Below are 21,642 nucleotides of genomic sequence, written 5' to 3' on the forward strand. Positions count from 1 at the left end.
CACTCACACACACACACACACACACACACTCACACACACACACACACACACACACACACACACACACACACACACACACACACACACACAGAATCTAATGAACACACATGAACACATTCATGCAGGCCATCTGTTGCAGTGAACACTGGACCTGACCCTTTTAAACAAACAACAGTGCTCCAAAATGCAAGCACTATTTGCACTTATACCGCACACGCCTTTTTACTCCTCTACACACATGCAAACACACACACAAACACAGGCACACACAGATAGCCAATAATTAATTAAGGCAGGTAATCTTGCAACTGCGCACAATGTGAGGGTTCAGCAAAGGTCTGGTGCCAGTCAAATCCATGTGGTGCCACATCAGTGAAACTGTGTAAAGTGTGTTTAAACAGAAACAGTTCATTTCTCTGGGACTTTAGGCTCAGCAGTAAAGGTAATCAGAGGCCATTGTGGAGGATTATGCCTGTTTTAGTCTGGGTCCATTAGCAGATGAATGATGACAAAAGAGGTCTTTCTCATCTCCTTAATCGCCTGTCAAAGTGATACTGCCTGGGTGTGATGTAAGAGCCACAAATCCTCTGAGCCATTTGCTAAAATTTTAGATAGGAAGGGATGTAATGAAATAAGAGCTATTTCTTTATAAATCACAAGCGTTTGGTGACCTCACTTTGCCTGCTCACTGAGGCTCAGAGATGTGCAGCTTTTGTAGCTGTGGGCAACAGACACAAACCTAATCAGTGACAAAGGCAGAAAGAAAAAGGAAATGAATTCCTCTAAAACTCCTTTCTTCTGGGGTTTGGCAACCTTTTTCTTTTTTTTTTTACAAATGTTGAGAGAAAAATAGACTTTTGCTTAATTGACTTATTGCACTCTCTCAGAGAAAGTAATCATGGGAATAAAACAGCCAATCAGACAGAGGTTTGTTAGCTAAGGATGAACATGGAAGGAGAGATGAGCAGGATGGGAAATTTAGATAATGAAGAAGGTGAGCTTCCCAAACAACAACAATACCAAGAAGAATAGCCAAAAGCTACAAAGATTGCTGAGGTCCAAGCACATTGCAAACATTTTGATGTTCCTATTCAACTGACTGTAGGAAACACTGTTTTACTCCAGATCGTCATGGCAGGATGACAAAAGGACAAGATTTAAAAATAATATATATATCGTTTTGGGTTTTTTAAGAGCGGAATATCTTTGGGCTAAAATTCAGGGGAATTGGAGATTAGAATATTGCAGTTTAAAAAAACCCAAACTTTATTGTGAAGATTTAATTTGTGTGCAAATTCTGTGACTCATCAACACAACAAACAGCCGCTCATGAAAGTAAATCCTTGGAAACTAAACAGCACAAGAGATGAAAGAGAGCGAGACACGGGGAAAGGAAAGGGGAGTTGATGGATATGAAAGAAGAGGAAATGACAGGAGGAGGAGACAAGAGTGAGAGGAGGAGGTTTTGAGGAGGATGGAAAATGTCAGCGTGTGGATGGAAGAACACAGAGCCGCCCTCCCTCAAACAGTCAGGATCTCTGGAGGGCACAAATTACATTCTAGTTTGACACCAAAGCAGCCGAGGTTCACGCTGTGCTTCAACACACCCGAAATACACACACACAGAGACACACACTCCTCGCAAATCACACTCATTTCAGTCTGGAGCAGACAAATTCAATTAGACCAGCGTGGACTAAATGGGCTTATCTGAACCGCGCAAGCTTGTTACATGGAGCCCTTTATCAGCTCTTTGTGTGTGTGTGTGCATGCATGTGCGTGCGTGCGTGCGTGTGTGCGTGCGTGCGTGTGTGTGTGTGTGTGTGTGCGTGTGTGTGCGTGTGCGTCCAGAAAACCAGAACTGGCATGAGACCACACAGTGTGTCAAATCTCAAGCACTAATTGAAATCCATGACTGCAGAATGATTCTGTCCATTAACACATCACAGCTAACTGACAGACAGACTGAGGAGTTCGACAGCAGGGCTCAGAATACAGATAACCCCTCTTCTTGGTAAGAGGGCCATGATGGTGCCAAAACACCATCATGGCTGGTTGTAGATGTTAAAGATGCACGATGCATTCATACAAAAGATTGTACGGTTAAAGTTGCTTTAGCACAAATACAAATACTGAATACGCCTCATTGGAATAAAAGCATGATCAATGTCATGCAGACTGTGTTCACTCGTTTCTTCTTGTACCCATCAACAGTGACAAACGAGAGGTTTTTAAGACTCTTATGTCGATTTTGACGTTTGCACGAAAGGCACAAGATTTTTACCTACATATGCGTTAAACCCATTCTCTGTTATATTAGACATTCCCAAGAGACAGTTCCAGAAGTCATTTGGTGAAGACAGTAAGTTTTACATAGTGTTGCAGTGAAGAGCCTGTTCAAATAAATCAACCAAGGCCACATTTTGAAGGCATTTGTTTTGATACACGTTGGCAGCCACGAAGAGCCTCTCATATAGTAACTGCACTTCAAAATGCCATTTAAAACAATTGACATCGCAAGCTTGACTACTGTTTCAGAAAGGGACAGCTGCAATTCTCCCTGTTGAAAGCAATCCCAGCCAGAATAATTTAGCCTACAGGGCACTAACTTTTAACATATGAAACAACTTGAATGCTACAAACTTGACAAACATAATATCTCTAAAATGAAATGATTTTATAAAGAACATAAATGTTAAGAAAAAGGATTGTTTCTTCTGTTAAAATTACTGCAGTCTGCAAACTGCTAATTATGTTAGCCCAATAATGGAGATTTCTATGTTGTACGAGCATCAAGCTAAAGCACGAAGAAGAATATCCTGGTCAATCTCTGGGAAACTGTAGCCCCCTTGGAGACTAATGCACCAGCTGCCTCTGAGTTAAGGCATAATTCTGCCAAGGAATGAACTATATAGATAATAGTAGCAGCATTCATTATATCCCACATTGCACATTATGTTTTTCCCCTTTTAATTAAATGGTATTAAGTGGTGCATGTTAACTGCTATGCATGCATGATGATCTTGATAAGGATTAAGACTGTTTCAGTCTGGGTCAAAACACTTTTTTTTTTTGCAGTTGTACATTGTTCACACAATAAGTGTCAAGTGTTTAAAAAAGGACCACCTCAGGTCCACTTAAAAGCAGGATAAACAAGCTGCCTGAATTGCCGAAATTCATCCTTCTCCAAAAACAGTCTTTTTACTCACAGCTTGATACTGTATATGTGAGGGTGTTGAATTCCCCTCACATCAGTTTATATATCCTCAGACTTTATTTAAATTTGCTGAAAAAGCATATTCACTGTTCATAAAAAAAAACTGCTCTCTCCAGTTTCACAGCAGTGACAGAGAGGTGATGATATTGCAAAGAGCTGCAGACACACTCAAATGACTCCTCTTCCTCGTGGCATGGGACGAACAGTCACAGAGAGTCACAACCTATCACACCTTCACCCATTTAATGAGCACCCTCACTGTGTTATGGTGCCCATCCTCTCGTCCCCCTAAGGCCAAGTTGTTAGACTTTAAGAGTGTGTCAGGGTACTGTGTGTATACTATAATGGCCTCTTTGCAAGACCATGTGTTTTTGCTGCTGTCAGTGGAATCGAATGTGAATTAAAGTGTTGGTTTCTTAATAAGCCATAAATGTCTGTGTTTATGTGCATGTGTGTGTGTGTGTCTCTGTGTGTGTGTGTGGGTGGGTGTGTGCTATACAGTATGTGGGTATGTGTGTCATTAGCTCTGCCAATGCAAGCTTCAATCAAGAGAGATGTTGGGCTCCAAATGAAGCGAGGAGAATCTTCTGTTGTCCTCCTCTTTTACGAACAAAGAAAAATCAACAGTCTTTATACTGGAGCCTGCTTTGGGTTCGGGCTGCGTGAGAAGCCTAATGAGTTTTGCACGCTAATTCTCCCAATCTGATTCAGCACATATCCTCGGCGGGCTGGCAACAGCATCAGCTGAGCTCAGGAGAACAGTGTCAAAAAGAGGCAAACTAGACATTCAGCAGGGGTGCTGCAAAATAGAATGCTGAATTTGTCGGCATGTTGCCTGCAATATATAAGGGAAAGTGACTCTTCGCTTTCCCAGACAATTTTTTCAATTGTAAAACACGTGTGGAAGTTTTTTGGGGGGAGTTTTGTTTCACATTGGTCATCTTGGTTGTCATGGGTAAGTGGTCATAAAAGCTCTGTCTCTGATTCATCTATCGTTAGCCTTTCTCATTATGATGATAAAATGAAACCAAACCTCTTAAATCATGCAGAAATGGAGAGGCATGTACAATGCTGCCTTTTGTGAGTCTCATGCAGCCACAACTAGAGAGTGAGGTGTAGTTTTGGGAATGTGTCAGATTTTAAGCCTCGCTCATGCTGTGAAACAACTTTTACATAGAGTGTGTGTAAAGTAGGTAAATTAACATCTATGGACCAGATGGTGCAGAGAAAATACTTATTAACAATTACAGACTGTCCCAAAAGAAAACTGCCTGTCAGCAAGCGTTTTTTTCTGCACCAGCTGAAAAGCAAAGGCTTCACTTACAGTCGGGAAACACACTCCAATTTGTTTTCTATGGTCTGCCAATCATACTGTGCATGTTTGTCTTCAAATTCCTTTTTTTAAATTGACAAGTGATGGTAACATCACATTCAGTCTCACAGCTGTCGTTTGTTGTGTTGGCCTGTTGTCCAGCTTAACAAACATCTCCATCCACAAAAATGAATTGGAGCATATCTCCGGGCACCATTTTCATTTATTAGCAAGCTAATCTTCTCTGCTCTGGTATCATCACAATGGCACACGCTAAAGGCTAGCAAATGTCTTTGCATTTCTGTGATATGCAAGTTTAACCCCACATATCTTTTATGATAAATTACTTTCAGACTGGACTTTTTCTGGACACAGCCGACATGATGCATGTAACTCCAAGTGAGTTGAACTATTGCAGCTTAACCGGTGTGTTTAGGCTGTGTCTAGGTGTGCGAGTAGTGTAATTCAATTAAAATAACCTTATTTGTCCCCGGGATGCAATTAAAGGTCACACAGAGCAGTAAATGAACGACAGTGCAGGTAGACTAAAATTTGACCAAAGTTAAAGTGTCAACAAAAGAATAAAGTTTCAGAATGTGAGTTAAAAACCAAATGTTACTAGGATAATGGTATGGAAAAAAAAAAAAAAAAACTTGAGTCATCGTATTCATCTCTAATTCACAGACTCACAGAAAAACAGCCACATAGCAAACTCTATTTAAAAACTGCAGATACAATATGAGTCTTAAACTCGAGCAACCTAGGAGAGACAGAGACGGTCTACTTCGTGAAGTATGCACGAAACACAAATTGAACAAAATGAACTTGGGGGGAAGTCAAATATAAAACAGAAAAAAGGTCCATTAGCAAATGGACTGGAATGACATTAGCTAAATGGGGCTCGAACCAAAACCTTCTGATTGAGAGAAGGTCGACTCTCCCACTGAACCACAGCCACCCTTCATGAATGGACAAACTTCCTCTTAATCCCATTCAGAACTTGACAGACCGCCTGAGGTCCCCATTTATTGATATTACCAATGCTACTATAAAAAGGAAAATCACACAGAGCCTTTTCAATTATTTAGCACACAAAGGCGGCAGTGCAGAATGACCACTGAAGGTAATGACCTCGATTTGTAAAAGTGCCGGCCTTTGATGGAGGCAGCTTAATGAAGATTTACACCGGCTGTGTGCAGGGCAGCAACAAGATCTGCAGAGCAGCGAAGAAAAGGTATTACATGCTGCGGCTACGGTCCGGAGGCAGGGGACGTTAACAGGAAGGAAATGGAAGCAGAATGAATGAAAGTTAGAGGAGATGGATGAGGCTGAGAGGGAAGATGAGACTGGACCTGGGAGGACCCAAGGAGAGCGACAGGCTGAAGAGAGTGTTCAGGATTACAGACACATTCAGGGTAGATAAACGGGATTGTGTAAATTAATATAAATAGTTGGATTAACTGTTTGAATTCAAACAAAAAAAGAAAAAAAAACAGATTTTGAAAAGCAGTCAGTTGCAGGTTCTGTAAACTTACAAGTAGATATTGATTATTTTTTTCTACCAACAGTCCAGAACTAAAGGATTGTAAAATCAAAATCAAACTAAAGAGCAAATCTTAACATTTGAGGAGTTCGCCCCAGCAAATGTGTTTTGCTTAAGGGTCACATATCGCATTTTTTAACAAGTTTAAATAATGAAATTAAATTTTTGATTCTGTATTTTGATGACGTCTGTTAACCTATCTATTTCAGTGCTGCTCAGAACAAGTTGTTTCTGTGTCTGTAGCTTTAAATGCAAATGAGCTGTGTTTAACCACGCCCCTTTGGAAGGGTTTGGGTGGCTTCGGCTTTCCTGCATCATGCCTCATTGTTTACAAGGGAGAAGGCAGACTCAAAGGGCAGAACAAATACCAAGATGTGGGTGTGTCACCCATCTGGGGGAGGGGTTACTTCCCTTTGTGATGTCATGAAGGGAAAATCTCCATACAGCGCCTGTGAGAACATTTTCTGAAAACTGGAGCAGGCAAAAGAGAATAGACTTTTTCCATAAGTGGGGGTTTGATGACAGGCCACGGACACACAGTTAGAAAAACATGGTAACATGTGTTTTGCATAACTTGTGACCTTTGGTAAACAAGTTGCGTGCTCATGAAATGTTTTGAATAATTGTATGGGTTTCTATCAATTGTTTGGATAATAATGATTGTAAGTCAAAATAATAAGCCTGTGAATACATTTCATAACAGACAGGACTTAAATATAACAGAAACATTGGACATTATCATTTTAGCAGGAGGACAGAAATATCTTTGCTCTGTAATACCCCTCTATTATGTGCTCAATGGAGAGGTTAATACACTGTCAGATGCAATGGTTCATTAACACTGCAGCCTGTGCAAACTGTTTGTTTCTACTCAACTATTCCAACCATTTGTTAAGCAGCCAGGCATTTTTACCACCTTCATTATTTTTCATTGTGTAAGGCTGCCTAAGAGCTTTGTGGAAATGTTCTTTTCGTCATCATTATAACAATCTCACTTCACCTGGAAGGCTAATTCATAGACAGTGACACATCTCATTATAGTAGATTAAGTTGAATGTTTCGGCCACCCACAGTTCCCTTGAAAATGTTAATTTTGTCCTTCGTAGCCACTTTTCCAGCTCCATGACGTACAACATTGAAATGCAACCATTCAAATCCAAACTGTTCCCTGTGTCAGCAGAAATCTGAGTCATCTGCTCCTTTATGAATCAGCGTTTCACTGATCTGTTTTCTTGCAAGCGGGTCAGTGTGTAATGTAAAGCCAAAAAATTCAAAAGAGGATTTACTGAACTTTAAAACACAGAGTCTGTTATATTTGTCATTTAGATGTATCTGAGTGTGCGGTATAGTACAACCAGCCACCATTGTTTCCTGGTAGCAGCTGAGTCAGCAATACTGCAAGCTACAAAACTATTTCCTATGGCATCAGCTGTACAAAGAGCACTTCTACTCAGCACTATAGAAATCATTACTGCAGCCATAGTACAGCAACAACACAGTCATATTACAGGAAAGAGCAATAGATAAACACAGCCTGTGATGCATAGTGAAATATAAAGGCATGTGGCCGTAACTGTGGCCGAGTGTTAATCATAACAAGGAGTTTCAGTTTGCTGACTTCTCAACAAAAAATTGTCAGCTCAAGCCATTAATTGACCGTCACGTCGTCCCTTCGTATATTTTATTTCCAAGTATGAGACAGACTATTTAACAACGTTAACTTCAATATGATACTGTTTTCGATACCAAAGAAACAAAAATATAGAAGCCCTGGGGGCACTGGTGGTCAAGTGATTAGCTGACGTTCCAGAAACGGACATATGTGTGTTTAAGGCGTAATTCTCAAACCCATGAGGAGAATGCACATCACTGCAGTATGTCCAGGGTACATCCTTGTGATGTGCATTTATTTACTAATCAATCAAACTACATCACAAGATCTACGAGAGCTCCGTTTAAGAAAGCTTGGCCTGAAACACTGCAGAGATGTTTAGCAGATTTCTGGACAGATGTTGAGGGTATTCCCTCCACCTATTAACCTATGAACACTGATCAACAATCACTCTTAGTCGACCGATGGCTAGGTCAAGTTTTTGACAACAGTCCTGATTATAATATCACATTAACTTAATGTCGAACTCTATCTTCCTGCTATGTGTTCTTAGCTACTGTGCAGTCAGCAGCTGGTTGATTTATGCTCGACTGTTTTGTGAGTGCACATTTGGTTTTTCCCAACAGGGAGCTCTGCAGTATAACAGCCCCTTTAAGCACTGCATACAGCATAAAGCATCACATATGAACAGCCAATGCTCATACACAAAAACCTGCATGAACACAGAAACACAGAACGCAGATACACCACTCTTACCATGTTTAGTCCATATGACTTCATTCCTGAGTTGGAGAACTGTAAATTGCTTCAGGGATTTTGTTGCTGTTTCATTGTTTTTTTTTTCTTTGTGAGCTAACACGGTATGCAGAATGGGAACCAGTTCATAACTTTGACACCGGTCCATAGATAGGTTTGTAGTATGTTTTACCTTTGATAACTCAGGGTACTAATTCACTCAACATTTTAACGTTAAAACACCTCTATGGAAGGGAAACTTTCCAAAAGTCTGCCCATCTGGATGCTATTCAGAAAAATGATTAAATACAAGGACAGAATGTTAAATCTCAACTGCATAGATGATTTGAAACATCATTCTATAGTTCAACATATCGTCTGTACTGGTATTGTGGCCCCTTGAGAATGAAATTGGATCGAGAGATGAGCACCCATATTTTATACCCTTCTGTGTGACAACAGCCTGGAGTTTATTCACTTCAGTTCCCCAGTTCAAAGGATGGGTAAAGAGTCGAGATGCTCCCTAATCAGGGATGCTCATGAGGACAACATGTTTATGTGTCGTACTCAAAGTTAACACTCAGAAAAAACCCCAGAAAGAAACAACCAGAACCACCTCAAGGGAGCTCTTTGGAAAATGTGAAAGCAAACAAATGAAGCCAGGCTCAAAAGCAGAGTAAATGTATTCCACGTCTCCTTTGTCTTTTCAGAGCATGACGTGTGTCCCTCTGCTGTCAGAAAGCAGCCTTTTATAGCCTTTCAATATGAACATTTCAGACGGGTTGAGTAACTGTCACACGTGAGCTAATTAGAATGTGAAGACAGCTACACACACTGCATCCATTAAGCACATGTTCACACATGTTAAAGACTCTCTTTCATGTGTTTTTAAAAACAGTCTATCTTCACTTGCTTTCCTAAAATGTGACTGTGATGTATGTGTGTGGCACAGGACACACATCTAAGTTACCTGTGTGACCTGTACACCTTGGAGAGGTACATCGACCACAATCCCCTGCTTACAAACACATGCAGATGAGTACACATCTCCCTCACTCTCTCACCTCTGATGCGACATATAGTGAATCCTTATGGGCTGTCTGTGGTTGTGTGTGTGCTTATCTGCATGTGTTTGATTCTAAGTCCAGCTGCAATGCATTGCTGGGTCAAAGCTTACTTGAGCCCCCTTTGTGTGTGGTGAACTTGACCTTGAGTTGCCTTCTGAACATTAATACAAGGTCATCAATGATGTGGCTCAAAGCAGACAGGCTTACCCAACCTATCAAGTATTTACACACACTTTAGATCTATGTGACATTTCATGTGCGTAAAATCAGCAAACAGCCGCGTACACCCATCAGTGTAACTCTGGCAAGGACTTGGGATATGTATTGAAAATATCTGAAGAAGCAAATTACCCTGAAAATGCCCCAGTCGGAGACACATGAAACAGAAGGGGTTTTAGCATATTCTTTTATAGGAACAAAATACCAGAGAACGTCTCTATCTCTGTTTCTCTGCAAAGCCTGCGATTGTATTTAGACACTCAACAGCTAAATTAATATGTGTGCAAGGTGTACACTGAGTGGAGACTGTCCACTGATTGATTGGACTACAGCATTCTCTACACAGACAGAAAAATAAAACTACAACAATCTGTTTTTCAAATGTTCTGAAAGTGTCGCTAGAAAAAGCTTTACTGAGAACAGGACAGATGTGAGGTCACAGCAACCCTTTCACTTAAAACATCAATATTATCGGCTAATGCAACAAAATGAGACAATAATAATGGCCTGAAATGTAATTTCTACAACAGTCTTTTGACCTTTAACCTTTTGGGTTAAAACAGGTCAAAGGGGCACAGCATGGCTCAATCCATATAGGGATTTTCGACCTGGTGGGTCTTTCTAGTAGTCCCAGTACAGAAGTTGGGGCCTGGTTGCAGGAGAGGTACCAGTTCTCTTTCTGAGCAAAGCGCACAGGTGCCCTGAGGCAAAGTACCAAGCCCCCAAACTGCTCATTGTGCTTTTTTGTGTCAAGCCTCATTAAACCTCATGTTAAAAATGTGCATTTCAACAACAGAATTAAATGTGTTCACAGCCTGGTAAAAAAGTGTTTTAGTCATAATTGTTTCCTTATTCATACAGTACCCAGTGTTCAGGGGGAGAATTCACATGTGATTCATATTTGATTTTACGGTTGGTTAAGAGTTATCCATCCATCTGCTTAACTAGCTACGTGGCTGTCTTAACTGACAGGTGGGCATGTTCTCTTTGCTTGTTGCTACATTGCTCGAAAGTTAGGTAGAGATATATACTACTTCAGCTGTGACTAAGACTATGTTTAATACCATATGTCCATTAGTGCATGTCCATAGTGTTATGTTTGTGTGTGGATAAAGAGTTAAAGACAAACTTTCTCTTCTGGATTGATGAAGTATGTTGAAGAAGTCTCATCTGTTCATGTATTAGAGGTCATCATGAATGTTTTCTGTAACTTGAAACCTACTGTACATGTATTCTCATGATGCCATGTTCATGAGAATCGGATGAAAATGATGGAAAACTGTAAAATATAAGCTCTCGGGCCAGGAGTGTTGGTGTACTGTAGGTTGTTGTGTGACACAGGCACTAAAAAATATCTGCTTGTGATTTTACAGTGAGGTTGTGTACGGGATCTTTTTTATTTTGTCTGGGCCTGGGCACGATGACTTAATAATGTGTCTGATGGGTACATGTGAACCTATGATGAGTTTGGATTATTTAAGTGTTACTGTATAAACTCTTTCGACAGCTGAGCGTGACAATTGTTGCCGGACAGCAGCAACAAAGACTGAGCATGTTAAGGGTGGCAAAAGGATTAAGGCGCTATAGTCCATCCTTGGTGATATGGTAAGAAAAGAAAGTGTCTGCAAAGTAGCTGCCATCCCTTTTTTCATTCAACTGAATTGTATTTAATTTCTGGAAAAGCCTCTTAAAATACACACCTATCTGTATGTAATCTTTATAGACAACAGTGTAAACTGTGTCCTATAATAAATGTTCCTGAGAGGAACAGTGTAATCATTCAAACTGATGTTCTTGCTGTATTGTGCAATGGGGTATAAACAGTTATGAATTGAAATACAAGAAAAGAGTTACCCTGTGCCTACCGTTGTACAGACTCTGGTGGTGGGGGGTCATCTCGTCTCCTGCTGCCGCCCTCCTCTGACCTCCATCCCTGCTGGGGGAGCCACTGCTATACCTCCCGTGCTCCCCACCAGGGCTGTGCTGATAGTGATGGTGGTGCCTTATGGACTCAGGGCTACCCACAATCACCCGTCCTTTCCGAAGATGCTCAGGTGTCACCATGGCTGCATGTTTGACCTCGGGACTCCCACAGCCGCCCCCTGCCATGTGAACCTGCCTGTGTCTCTGACTCAGCTCCGGGCTGGACTTGGCTGATCCCTTCCCACAGCCTGGTGATGCCTGTCCTGACATTAAGAGCTGTTTCTGGGCGAGTAAGTCAGAGCTGCAGGGTTGGTGGTGGGACTCGCAAGGTAGTCTGGTGGGGGACTTGTGTTTCTCTGGGCTGTGACCTCTTAGTCCACGAGGATCCAAGTTGGTGAGGGATCCCCCACGGGGACGGCAAGACTGAGGGAAGGTGTGGTACTCTGGGGTGGAGCTATGTCTCCTTCCTGTGGAATCACACACCTCCCCAGGTTTGTGGTGGTGCTCTGTGGAGCCACACCTTGACCCAGATCCGGGCATGGTGTTGGAACCCATTGGAGGGGGTTTAAGGTGGGGGTTATCAGGGCTATCGGTACTCCCTGCGCTAGAGGTGCTGCTCCCATCACCGACGTCCCGTAGCAGGCCAGGTCCCGGGACACCTCCACCCACAGACAAGCTGCTCTGACTGTCAGTGGAGCTCCTGCGGCCAGGGCCTGCCTGCCCAACCCCGCCCCCTCCCGTCACAGCCGCAGCCCTCTCCTCCTCCAGCATTAAACACACCTCCTTTAGCTCCAGGTTCTCCCGGATCACCTCTATCTGCCGCTGCTCCAGCTCCTTCAGCTTCTGCAGGTAGATGGCCACCTCCTTTCTCATCAGCCCGGCGCTGTAGCGTCCCAAACGCTGCCACTCCCGAGACACCTTCTTCCCTTTCTGACGGTCATCGTCTAGGAAGCAGCATAGGTCCCGCAGCTCCTGGTTATCCTCCTGCAGCTTCTGGTTCACATCCTGGTTTACAAAAGAACACACACACACACACACACACACACACACACACACACACACACACACAAAGTAGCACAGTTAGGGATTACACGCATAATGCTTTTGGGAGTGATAATTCTATAAGGAGAAAAAAATTTAGCCACCATGCGTTTTGTGTTTGAGCTAACATTAGTTGATTAAAAGAACATTAAAACCATTTTGATTACTGTTTGATTGCTTGTTCAGTAAAATACCATCAGCTTAAATATCTTTACGTTTTCACTTATGATGAGCTGAAACAAACCATTCAAAAATTGGCACACTTGGCTCTCAGGTATCAAAGACATTGAATGTTCAACTTGTGCTTAAAAATGGCTTTTGTTATACAGCCAGATGCCTGTTAAAATGAATTTGAAGGGCCAAGTCCTCCATTCGTCTTACAATAACATACAACAGATTGTTTTACGTTTTGGTTGAACCTAAATTATACTTTTGACTAATGACACAGCAGTATGGTCACAGACTGTCAAGATTTTATTAAGTATATTTTAAGTAAAAATTACCTAGATCACGTTGCTAAGGCTGCTAGACCTTTCATGGAAATTCAATAACATGTTTGCATCTAGCTAACAAACTAAGATATGCTAGTCTGCTGGTAAGAAATTACACCCTCCCTGAAGAATAATGCACCAGCCACCACTGATCAATGCATCAATGAGTTCAGCTCTAGTTCAATAAGAGTTCCACGCAGTCTTGTTTTCTGAACAATGAAAAGTGATTTGTATGAATTCACGTCTAAGTCTGCCTGATAAATACACAAAATATAATCATAAACAATGTATACATTTGTAATGACATGCAGACAAAGAGACAACTTGAATCTTTAAAATTGTATATATATTTGTTCATAATGTCTCAGCAGTCGTCGGAGTTGCGGTCCATTGAAATCTCTGACTTTTCTTGGTGAAATAAACATTCAATATGCAATATGTCCTAAAGTAATCGTCAAAAAATGACTGTGACTTACATATGCTGAAAGTGTTGCAGAACTTGTGATTGTCATCTAGTTATTTATAAGATATAAATATTAGGGCATTAATTTATTAATTTATCTGAATATGAAATCATCTATCATAACTAATGTAGTTTTGAATCACTATTTAATTCTGTCAATCCCGTATGCAACAGGTTTATGATTATGAGTATTGAGTACTTAACTGGCAAGCATGCTCTAAATTTCAACAAAACGCGCCAGATCCAAATCAGCTCAGTCACACCAGCCTAAATACACCAGAGTTAAAACCCAGGGGAAACTCCGACAACGATTTCAGGTGGATTCAGGTGTTCCCACTCATCTCACCTTCAAACTCCGGATCTCGTTCAGGTGCTGTTGGAGTCTCCGGTTCACCTCCCGCATCAGATTTCCGTGCTCCACAATAACGCCCCTCTTCTCCGCCTCTGCCCTCCGCAGGCGCCGCACCAGCTCCTCTTTGCCCCACTTCAGCAGCTCCTCGTCGGTTATTTTGGAGATGTCGTCCGCCGGACCCTCTGCGCTTTTGGGCAGCTGCTGCTGCTGTGCGCCTTTCTCCATCCTTTTGAACTCCAGTGGAGGTTGCAGGAAAAAAAGTACTGTGTTTGCTAAATTTGTGCTAACAAGACACCAAGCCCTCCCAATACACCCGGGACACTCTGATCCAACACGACTCGGGTTCCCCCCACCCACCCTCCTTATGCCATTGGAATCACATCGCTCTCATTAAGGCTGCGCCTCTCTCCCACGCCCATGCTGCAGCTCCGTATCCACCCGGTGATCTGCTGCTTTATCCCCGCTGTTAGAGCATCGCCCTGCACGCCGCTGTGTCTCCGGCTGAGCCTTTAGTCGGCTTGGCGGGGCGGTTTCTCTCCAGGTGCATGCCGGCCGCCTTGCGCACTCCCGCAGCTCAGTGCGCACTACTGCCGTCCGACAGCAGGGGAGGAGGACAGAGGCAGGAAGAGGAGGAGGAGGACTGCAAGGAGAGGCTGCAGGTGCACAGCCAGGAGAGCCAGGATGCTTAGGTGCGATAGTAAGGAGAACAGACTCTCTCTCTCTCCTCTCTCACACTCAATCCTACACCCGCTCTTCCTCCAGACGCCTCTTTGTGTCATTGCGCCATCTGCTGTTTAAGTTCTTACAAACTACTACTTCCACGATGCCTTGACATTACCACTTCTATGTCCATTCTAACTCATCGATAAGATGCAACCATGAACTGTTCTGTCTGTTATGAATATCCGTAAACAGTTTATCTGGGTGTTAGTTCCATCTGTTGCAAGTCATTTCATTTTTATTTTTTTATTCTACTTATTTGGGTTAGGGTTAATTACATTGTTTGGATCAATCGACACTCAGGCTACTCAAATATATGTTCAAAAACCCTGTAAAAATGAGATTTTCAAAATATCTCCCCTTAAAATTAGGTCAGTAGCCTACCTCTGAGATGTAGTTAATTTAGCCTGTAGAGTTGCATGGAAATAGAAATAAAGCAGTAGTTATCTAAATGCTTGGTTGTGGTTTAATTTCAAGCCTAAACAGAGACTGGCACGTGTAGGTTGATGTGAAAAACGGTTTATTAAACAAAGAGAGGATAAAAGAAAAGTTAGTGGAGCCAGGGAGCTGCTGGCCTGTAGAATTATCTTGGAGATTAGACAAGGATGAAACAACCCAGACACTGAGACTGATAAAGCAATGAAGCACACCAGAATACACGAGTACTTAAAAAAAAAAAAAAAGTAAAGTTAAAGACTAAAATCTCAAGAGCCACATAAACAAAGTAGGCAGCGCAACAACATTAGATTAGTTGCTACAGGAAACATAAAGAGAGTACTCAAGAGCACTACTGAACAAGAAGGAATTATCTGACAGAGTAGCAGAGAGAAGACCAGGGCCCATATTCAGAAAGCCTCTTAAGAACTAAAAGTTGCTCCTAGTGACACATATTCTACAAACTTTCCCTCAAAGTTCAGACTAGATCCTTGTAAAGATGAAAGCTATTAACTTAGCATCTTAGCCCATAAGGCGTCAAACTGTTAGGAGTGCTGAAGAGAACTTCTAACAGCCGTCAGACTTTCTCAGGCTGAGAAGAAAAGAGACAAAGGTTCTCTCTTCACTTATTTTGGACTCATAGCTGGACCGAACAGACTTAAAATGATTTGTGCAGACATTTCGATAAATCAATCACTTTTTTCAGTACAAAGTGAGACATGTATGTTGAGTTTCTCAACGTGCACTCACCTCCACATGTGTATCTAATCACTAATTAAGGCTCTTTACCTGCTGATGTAACGATCAGCAGGTGAAGAAGCTGCTGCACAAGTGGGCAGGTGATTTCAAACGTCTTGTAGGCTGTTAACTTTTAATGGACGACTTACAAGCGATCAGATTCCTGTTAATTTCACAGTGTTCATTATTTCACAGTGCATGACTAAATTCTGTGATTGACTTTTTTGGGGGGATAAACCGATCACAGCTTCTGTGATATATAGTGCCTAGCAACGAGGTCAACCACACTTCACAAAGATAGACGTTTCTGTCTCTACCTCACTCAAAGTTGGTCTGAGATTGTTCCTAAATCCCTCCTTCAAAATCTTCGATATTATTTTTTAAGCTACATAAGTAGCTCTCAGAGAGGATTCCATTTATAGACAATAAGTTGAAAGAAAACAGCAATTACAATGGGCAGATCGGTTTACAGATAAAGTGCATAGTCGTGATCACAGATTAGAAACACAGGCACTGTCCAATTGTCTCGTGTTTTTTGTCTTTTAAGTTTGAGCCGAAGGCTTCAAGTGATGAAGCGATGAGGTTTAAGTAATTCTGGAGAAATTTCCAAACAGAGGGAGCAACAAAACTGAATGCTCTTTTTCCGAGCTCAGTGCAGACACATGGAACAGACAGTTTAAAAACATTGCAGCAACACAAGGCATATTGGCTTCTGGTTCTTTGAATGTATTCACATAAATAAGAAGCAACCACACCAAGAAGAGCTTTATAACTAAGACTCAGCCAGTATACACTTTCATCTACAAGGATGAATTAGGATAAATCTCTACAAGAGATTTAGTGTACAAGTCACAGTGATGGGTAAAGCGTCTAAAGCCATTCTCAAATCTCAACACAGTGATACACTGTGGTATCTAATGACTGTAAACATTTGGCCGAGGCATCCATACAGCACATCTTTATAATCCAACACAGGAAAAAGGGTTGATGACACAAGAAGTGTCCTCGCTCCGAGGGAAAAGCAGGATTCATTTCTATAATAAAATCCTAACTTTATCTGCATGAACTCAAGAGCTTGTGCAACAGATGTTGATTTTCAGAATTTTTGTGAATATGCGTTCTAAGGAAAATATTGAACTGGAACCCAGTTACAGGAAAGAAAAATAATTCTTTATTTAATCAAAAAGGTATATATTTACTAAATTAAATTTTAAAAAAAAAGTCCAATGAAAATTCCCAAACTGGGAGTCACTAGGAAGCAGAGGTAAGGTCAAAATCTGACAATGAGCCAACACATAACACAAAGGTCCTTTCTGAAAAGCTCAGTTCAGTTTGCAGTGTGGACTTTCTGAATGAATCCTCATTTTATGGATCCACCTCAATACACTGAACATTTCAGAATGGATGCTAACTTCCAGGTTTTGTGATGTATGGATCAGATGCATCCTTTCAGGAAATGAATTGTATTTTACCACCCACCAATCCGTTTTTAATCTAGAATTAAAATCCCTCCTGACATCACTGCTTTTAATTAACAACAAAAATGTATCAAATGTCTGCATTACTATAAAAACCTTTCCCCGTCTGTGTAAATAACGATTATTTAAGTTTCTTTATTGGTTTACTCCACTTTATATATTTTATATTACTGTTACATTCCCCAGATTTCTGGTTGTGGAGAGCAACAATAATTAATAAACTTGGATCATTAAAAATAGAGACTGTGATCAAAATTTAGTCATAATAATAAATCAGTAACAAAAAACAAACTCTGTCGAATATTAGCCGACAAACGGACGTGAATCTAAAAACAAGAAACCAACAACTAAACTCCAGAACAAAGCAATGGCGACGCTTTTCACGAAGATGAACAGCTTTCACTCCTGCAGCATGAAGATCCAGCCGCACTGCACTTTTCCTCCTGCTGCATGCAGGGCCTGATTAACACAGGTGAGACCAATTAGCCACTCACTGAGAGAGCTGGGCGGAACAGCTACCAGTAACAGAGAGCGAGGGGAGAGACATTCATTCAGAACTTTCCTGTATGAACTGCATGTTATTTTATTATTTAATCGGTGTTTTACTTCTCACCTGTGCGCCGACGCGAGTGGCCGCACATTCAGTATATCTATCTAAAAAAAAAAACTAAAAAAAAAAACTTGAATTTCCCTCGGGATCAATAAAGTATCTATCTATCTATCTATCTATCTATCTATCTATCTATCTATCTATCTATCTATCTATCTATCTATCTATCTATCTATCTATCTATCTATCTATCTATCTATCTATCTATCTATCTATCTATCTATCTATCTATCTATCTATCTATCTATCTATCTATCTATCTATCTATCTATCTATCTATCTATCTATCTATCTATCTATCTATCTATCTATCATTTACTTTGTGATATATATATATATATGCTTGATTAAAGCTTTAATAATGCATGCGGCTGGTTTGGGTAATGCAAATGACACCACACCTCCGCACAAGGGGTAATCAAACACAATCAAAATGAGAGGGAAACACACAGAGGCAGGAAGAAATACAAGAATGAAAGAAGAACTCACTACTAAATAAACACTAAGCTGTTAAAGAAGTGGTTCTTACTGTGTAATGTGAATGTTCAGGGACATGTTGTGAACACATAAAGAAAAACAAAAGATAGAGAGTGACACTACAGATTACTGAGAGTGTTGACAATGACGCTAATCATGTCTGAGATGATTTCCTGTTAATCACTGACTGTACACCCTCCAGTGTAAACCAGCCTGGATATATCAGTGCATGTGCAATAAACTAAGATATCAGTCAGAAAAAATCAAATCAAGTATCATTGGCAAAAGAACTGAGTGTGAAGATATTGAGGGAAAACAAACAATGACGGAGTGTCCTTTTGACCTGATAAACTGATACATCTGCATCATCACTCTTTTAAAATCAGGCGCACTGTGTCTGCAGAATTACTTTGAAGAGCTGCTGGAAGGATGGAGGAACCACTGTTCCTGCTGGTCTCTCTTCTCCTGGTGTGGCTCTGCAGTGGGCAAGAGCTTTGTCATGACAAAAATTGTCCTCACTTCACATCTGTTGAAAAAAACAATGTAAGTTTGAAAGCAATTTTTTTTGCACACACATAAACGCATATTATGCTCAGTGTGCTCTTTTTCCAGAGTGTAGAAAAAACTGTTTCTGTTGTCTGCAGGATTATGAGGAGCGTTTGTATGAGGCCACTGATTGGCTCACCACCAAGGTAGAACATAATGATTTATTTGCGGCACATTTGAAGCTGAAGGACTACTACAAGAGACAGACTGAAGCAGGTGCGTCGACATCCACAAAATACTTCTACAGAGGCAAAGTTATGTGATACTCATAGATGATTTGAACAGAATACCATCACTATTCATATGCTTTGATTATAAATGATACATGGGGATAATAAAATAGCCATTAGAAAAAAAACAGCTTTATTTTTTCATGCTCAAGAAAAATGAACAAATACAAGAATCAATCAGTCTTTATTTGTGTAGTAACAAGTGTAATCTAAAGAAACTGTAACAAAAGAGCTGGCCTACATCTTACTCCTTTTTATATTATTTGCAAAAACCAAACATGAATCCACAAGGAACACAGAACATAGTAACGTCTTACACATGCACAGCACACATTAACAAAGATCTGAGATGTACTTCTTTTACCAAAGGGGGCGACATCATCGACACAAAAGGTTCCCCTCAAGAGCTTTAAATGTCCTTTAAATGTTCCATGAATCTTCTAAAAAATATGTTTGACAATGAACGAGGAGGAAGGCCTTGGCTTGTTCCGTTTGCTTGGCAAATTACTGAGAGACCCAGAACTCAATGAGCTGCCCTCATCGGTTGCTAAAAAGCAGATGTTAATTGTCTGTGAGGCAGACACATCTGGCTGTAGATGTTCTTCCTGAAATATTTACAATTGAAGTCAGTCTTGACAAGTATTAGCTGTTTTACTTGTTATTTAATGTATTTCAATGTATTCATATGTATTTTTTTAAAGCACTGCAAGTTGTTTGTCTGAAACTTTGTTTCCTGTGCGGCTGTCTGTCTCGACCAGGACATTTTGGAAAAACTTCCTGGTTAAATAGATGTTAAATAAAAAATACTCAATGACATTTTTGTGAAAGTACAGTATGTTAAAAGTTCATTGTATAGTTTTTTTTTTTTGATCATTTCGAACCCTGGTTGTCTCATCCAGGTTTTAAGTTCCCTGTTGACTGTTGGCCAGTAATGGTCACAGAAGATTCAAATGGCAGCAACCTGTCCTGGTTTGTTCCTCCTCGCACAAGGAAACCTGAAATTCCTGACGCATTAGCCACACTGCAGACCAGACCAGCTGGGACTGTCTATGTCAGGTAACTGTGATCTTTCACTTTTTTGCTCAGGGTTTGTATACATGTTAATTAAAAGTACTTTGGTACAGTAACTAAACTACCGAAGAGAAATGTAACAAAAGTGACACACAGCTACATCATAACTAACTATATTTGATCTTCACTGGGGTCAAAATTAAATCTGTTTAAGAAAGGAGATTCAAGCTTTTAGAAAATGTTGCTTATCAATATTACATTCAAGCTACACAAAACAAAGAAGAAAATATTCCTAAAGATCTCACTTAATGAGGACTATGACTACATTTTTGATGTTCATTGTTCTCTTCTCTTGTTGTTTTTTTACATGACGTAAAGGGTCTTCAGCGGTATGCCAAGCTTGGAGAAGGCTGAAGAAAACAAAAAGTTGCTTCGTAAAGCCTTGGATTATGCTAAGAAAGATTATGATCACCACAGCTGCTCTGGAGCTACCTATGAACCGCTTTTATATCCTGTTCACCACAATGAGATCTGGATCAACGCTGCCAACATTAATCAAACTAAATCATTTGTACATTAAGTAAGGAAAGTGGCTCTAGAGTCTTTTGGGCCCATAGGCAAAAATCAGTGTGTTGGTCCTGAAACCAGCATCATCATCACCATTCTGTTCTCCAGTCTCCCATGACTTACTCCTCCTTCCATTTTTTCCTGTTAATTTTTTCTCTCTTATAAAAACACAATTTCTCTTGAACTGCTCTTCTTCATTGACTTTCATTGACAAACTTTGGTTTCACAGCAATAATGCATGCAACGCTTAGCAGGGCAATGATGGGTGAGGGCTGTCAGATTGGGCCCCCTTAGGGAGGTTTCCTCCTGTCAATACAAAATGTGCACATTTATGGCCACTGCTGTAGTTTAAAGTTTGTGAGCCCTCAGAGTCCAAACTCATTAACCTACAATTCTTGATATTCTGTTTCGCTGTCCTTCACCAGTCCACACGAGGTCACTGTCTGTTCAATTCCATATGCGATTCCAAATATTTACAGTGAGTCAGGAAAATACACATTTTAAATAATTGAGTGAAAGCATAGTTCACAGTGTTACACAACAAATAAATCTTTAAAAGCTATATAACAGTGGTGAGATGTTAATGTGAAATATCCTGTCAATGCTTGAGAGCCTTTTGTCAACCATAACCAAGCATGCCAAATCATCTCGTTTTTAATGCAAATTTTATAAAACATAATATATTTAAAATTCTTTTCAGACTTGTTTTTAATTGTCATTGTTGTCCCCTTTTTTTTTTTGGTGAAACATCTTAAAACAGAGAAGAGAATAAATAAGGAGAGAAACGGGGGAAGTGTGTCATACTTTCCTGTTTTTCAACAGTAATATTTTTTTTAAAAATCTTTCAAAAATGAG

General features: G+C 40.6%; 2 protein-coding genes across 3 annotated transcripts in view; one reads left to right on the forward strand and one right to left on the reverse strand.

The window, feature by feature from the left end:
* The window catches only part of ccdc85a (coiled-coil domain containing 85A), a 34,823-nt gene extending 19,000 nt beyond the window's left edge, over positions 1 to 15,823 (reverse strand). The window contains exons 1-2 of one of the 2 annotated variants that reach the window (XR_013780717.1): positions 13,970 to 15,823; positions 11,560 to 12,633 (exon numbers count right to left, since the gene is read on the reverse strand). Coding sequence is in view for 1 of the 2 variants with exons in the window: in XM_079362777.1 (XP_079218903.1) it covers positions 11,571 to 12,633; positions 13,970 to 14,200 (1,294 nt within the window). In the remaining variant the exon portion in view is untranslated. The remainder of the gene's footprint in view (positions 1 to 11,559; positions 12,634 to 13,969) is intronic. The other variant, XM_079362777.1, reaches the window with a different exon arrangement.
* A 3,001-nt stretch (positions 15,824 to 18,824) lies between these two features.
* On the forward strand, positions 18,825 to 20,971 carry LOC306836274 (uncharacterized protein). The gene is made up of 4 exons (XM_079363272.1): positions 18,825 to 18,976; positions 19,078 to 19,195; positions 20,109 to 20,265; positions 20,599 to 20,971. Exons 1-4 carry the CDS (start codon positions 18,863 to 18,865, stop codon positions 20,798 to 20,800), a joined length of 591 nt encoding a protein of 196 aa, XP_079219398.1. The 5' UTR covers positions 18,825 to 18,862; the 3' UTR covers positions 20,801 to 20,971.
* The last annotated feature ends 671 nt before the right edge of the window (positions 20,972 to 21,642 follow it).

Source organism: Symphodus melops (genome assembly GCF_947650265.1).
Source record: "Symphodus melops genome assembly, chromosome: 15".
Classification (NCBI taxonomy): domain Eukaryota; kingdom Metazoa; phylum Chordata; class Actinopteri; order Labriformes; family Labridae; genus Symphodus; species Symphodus melops.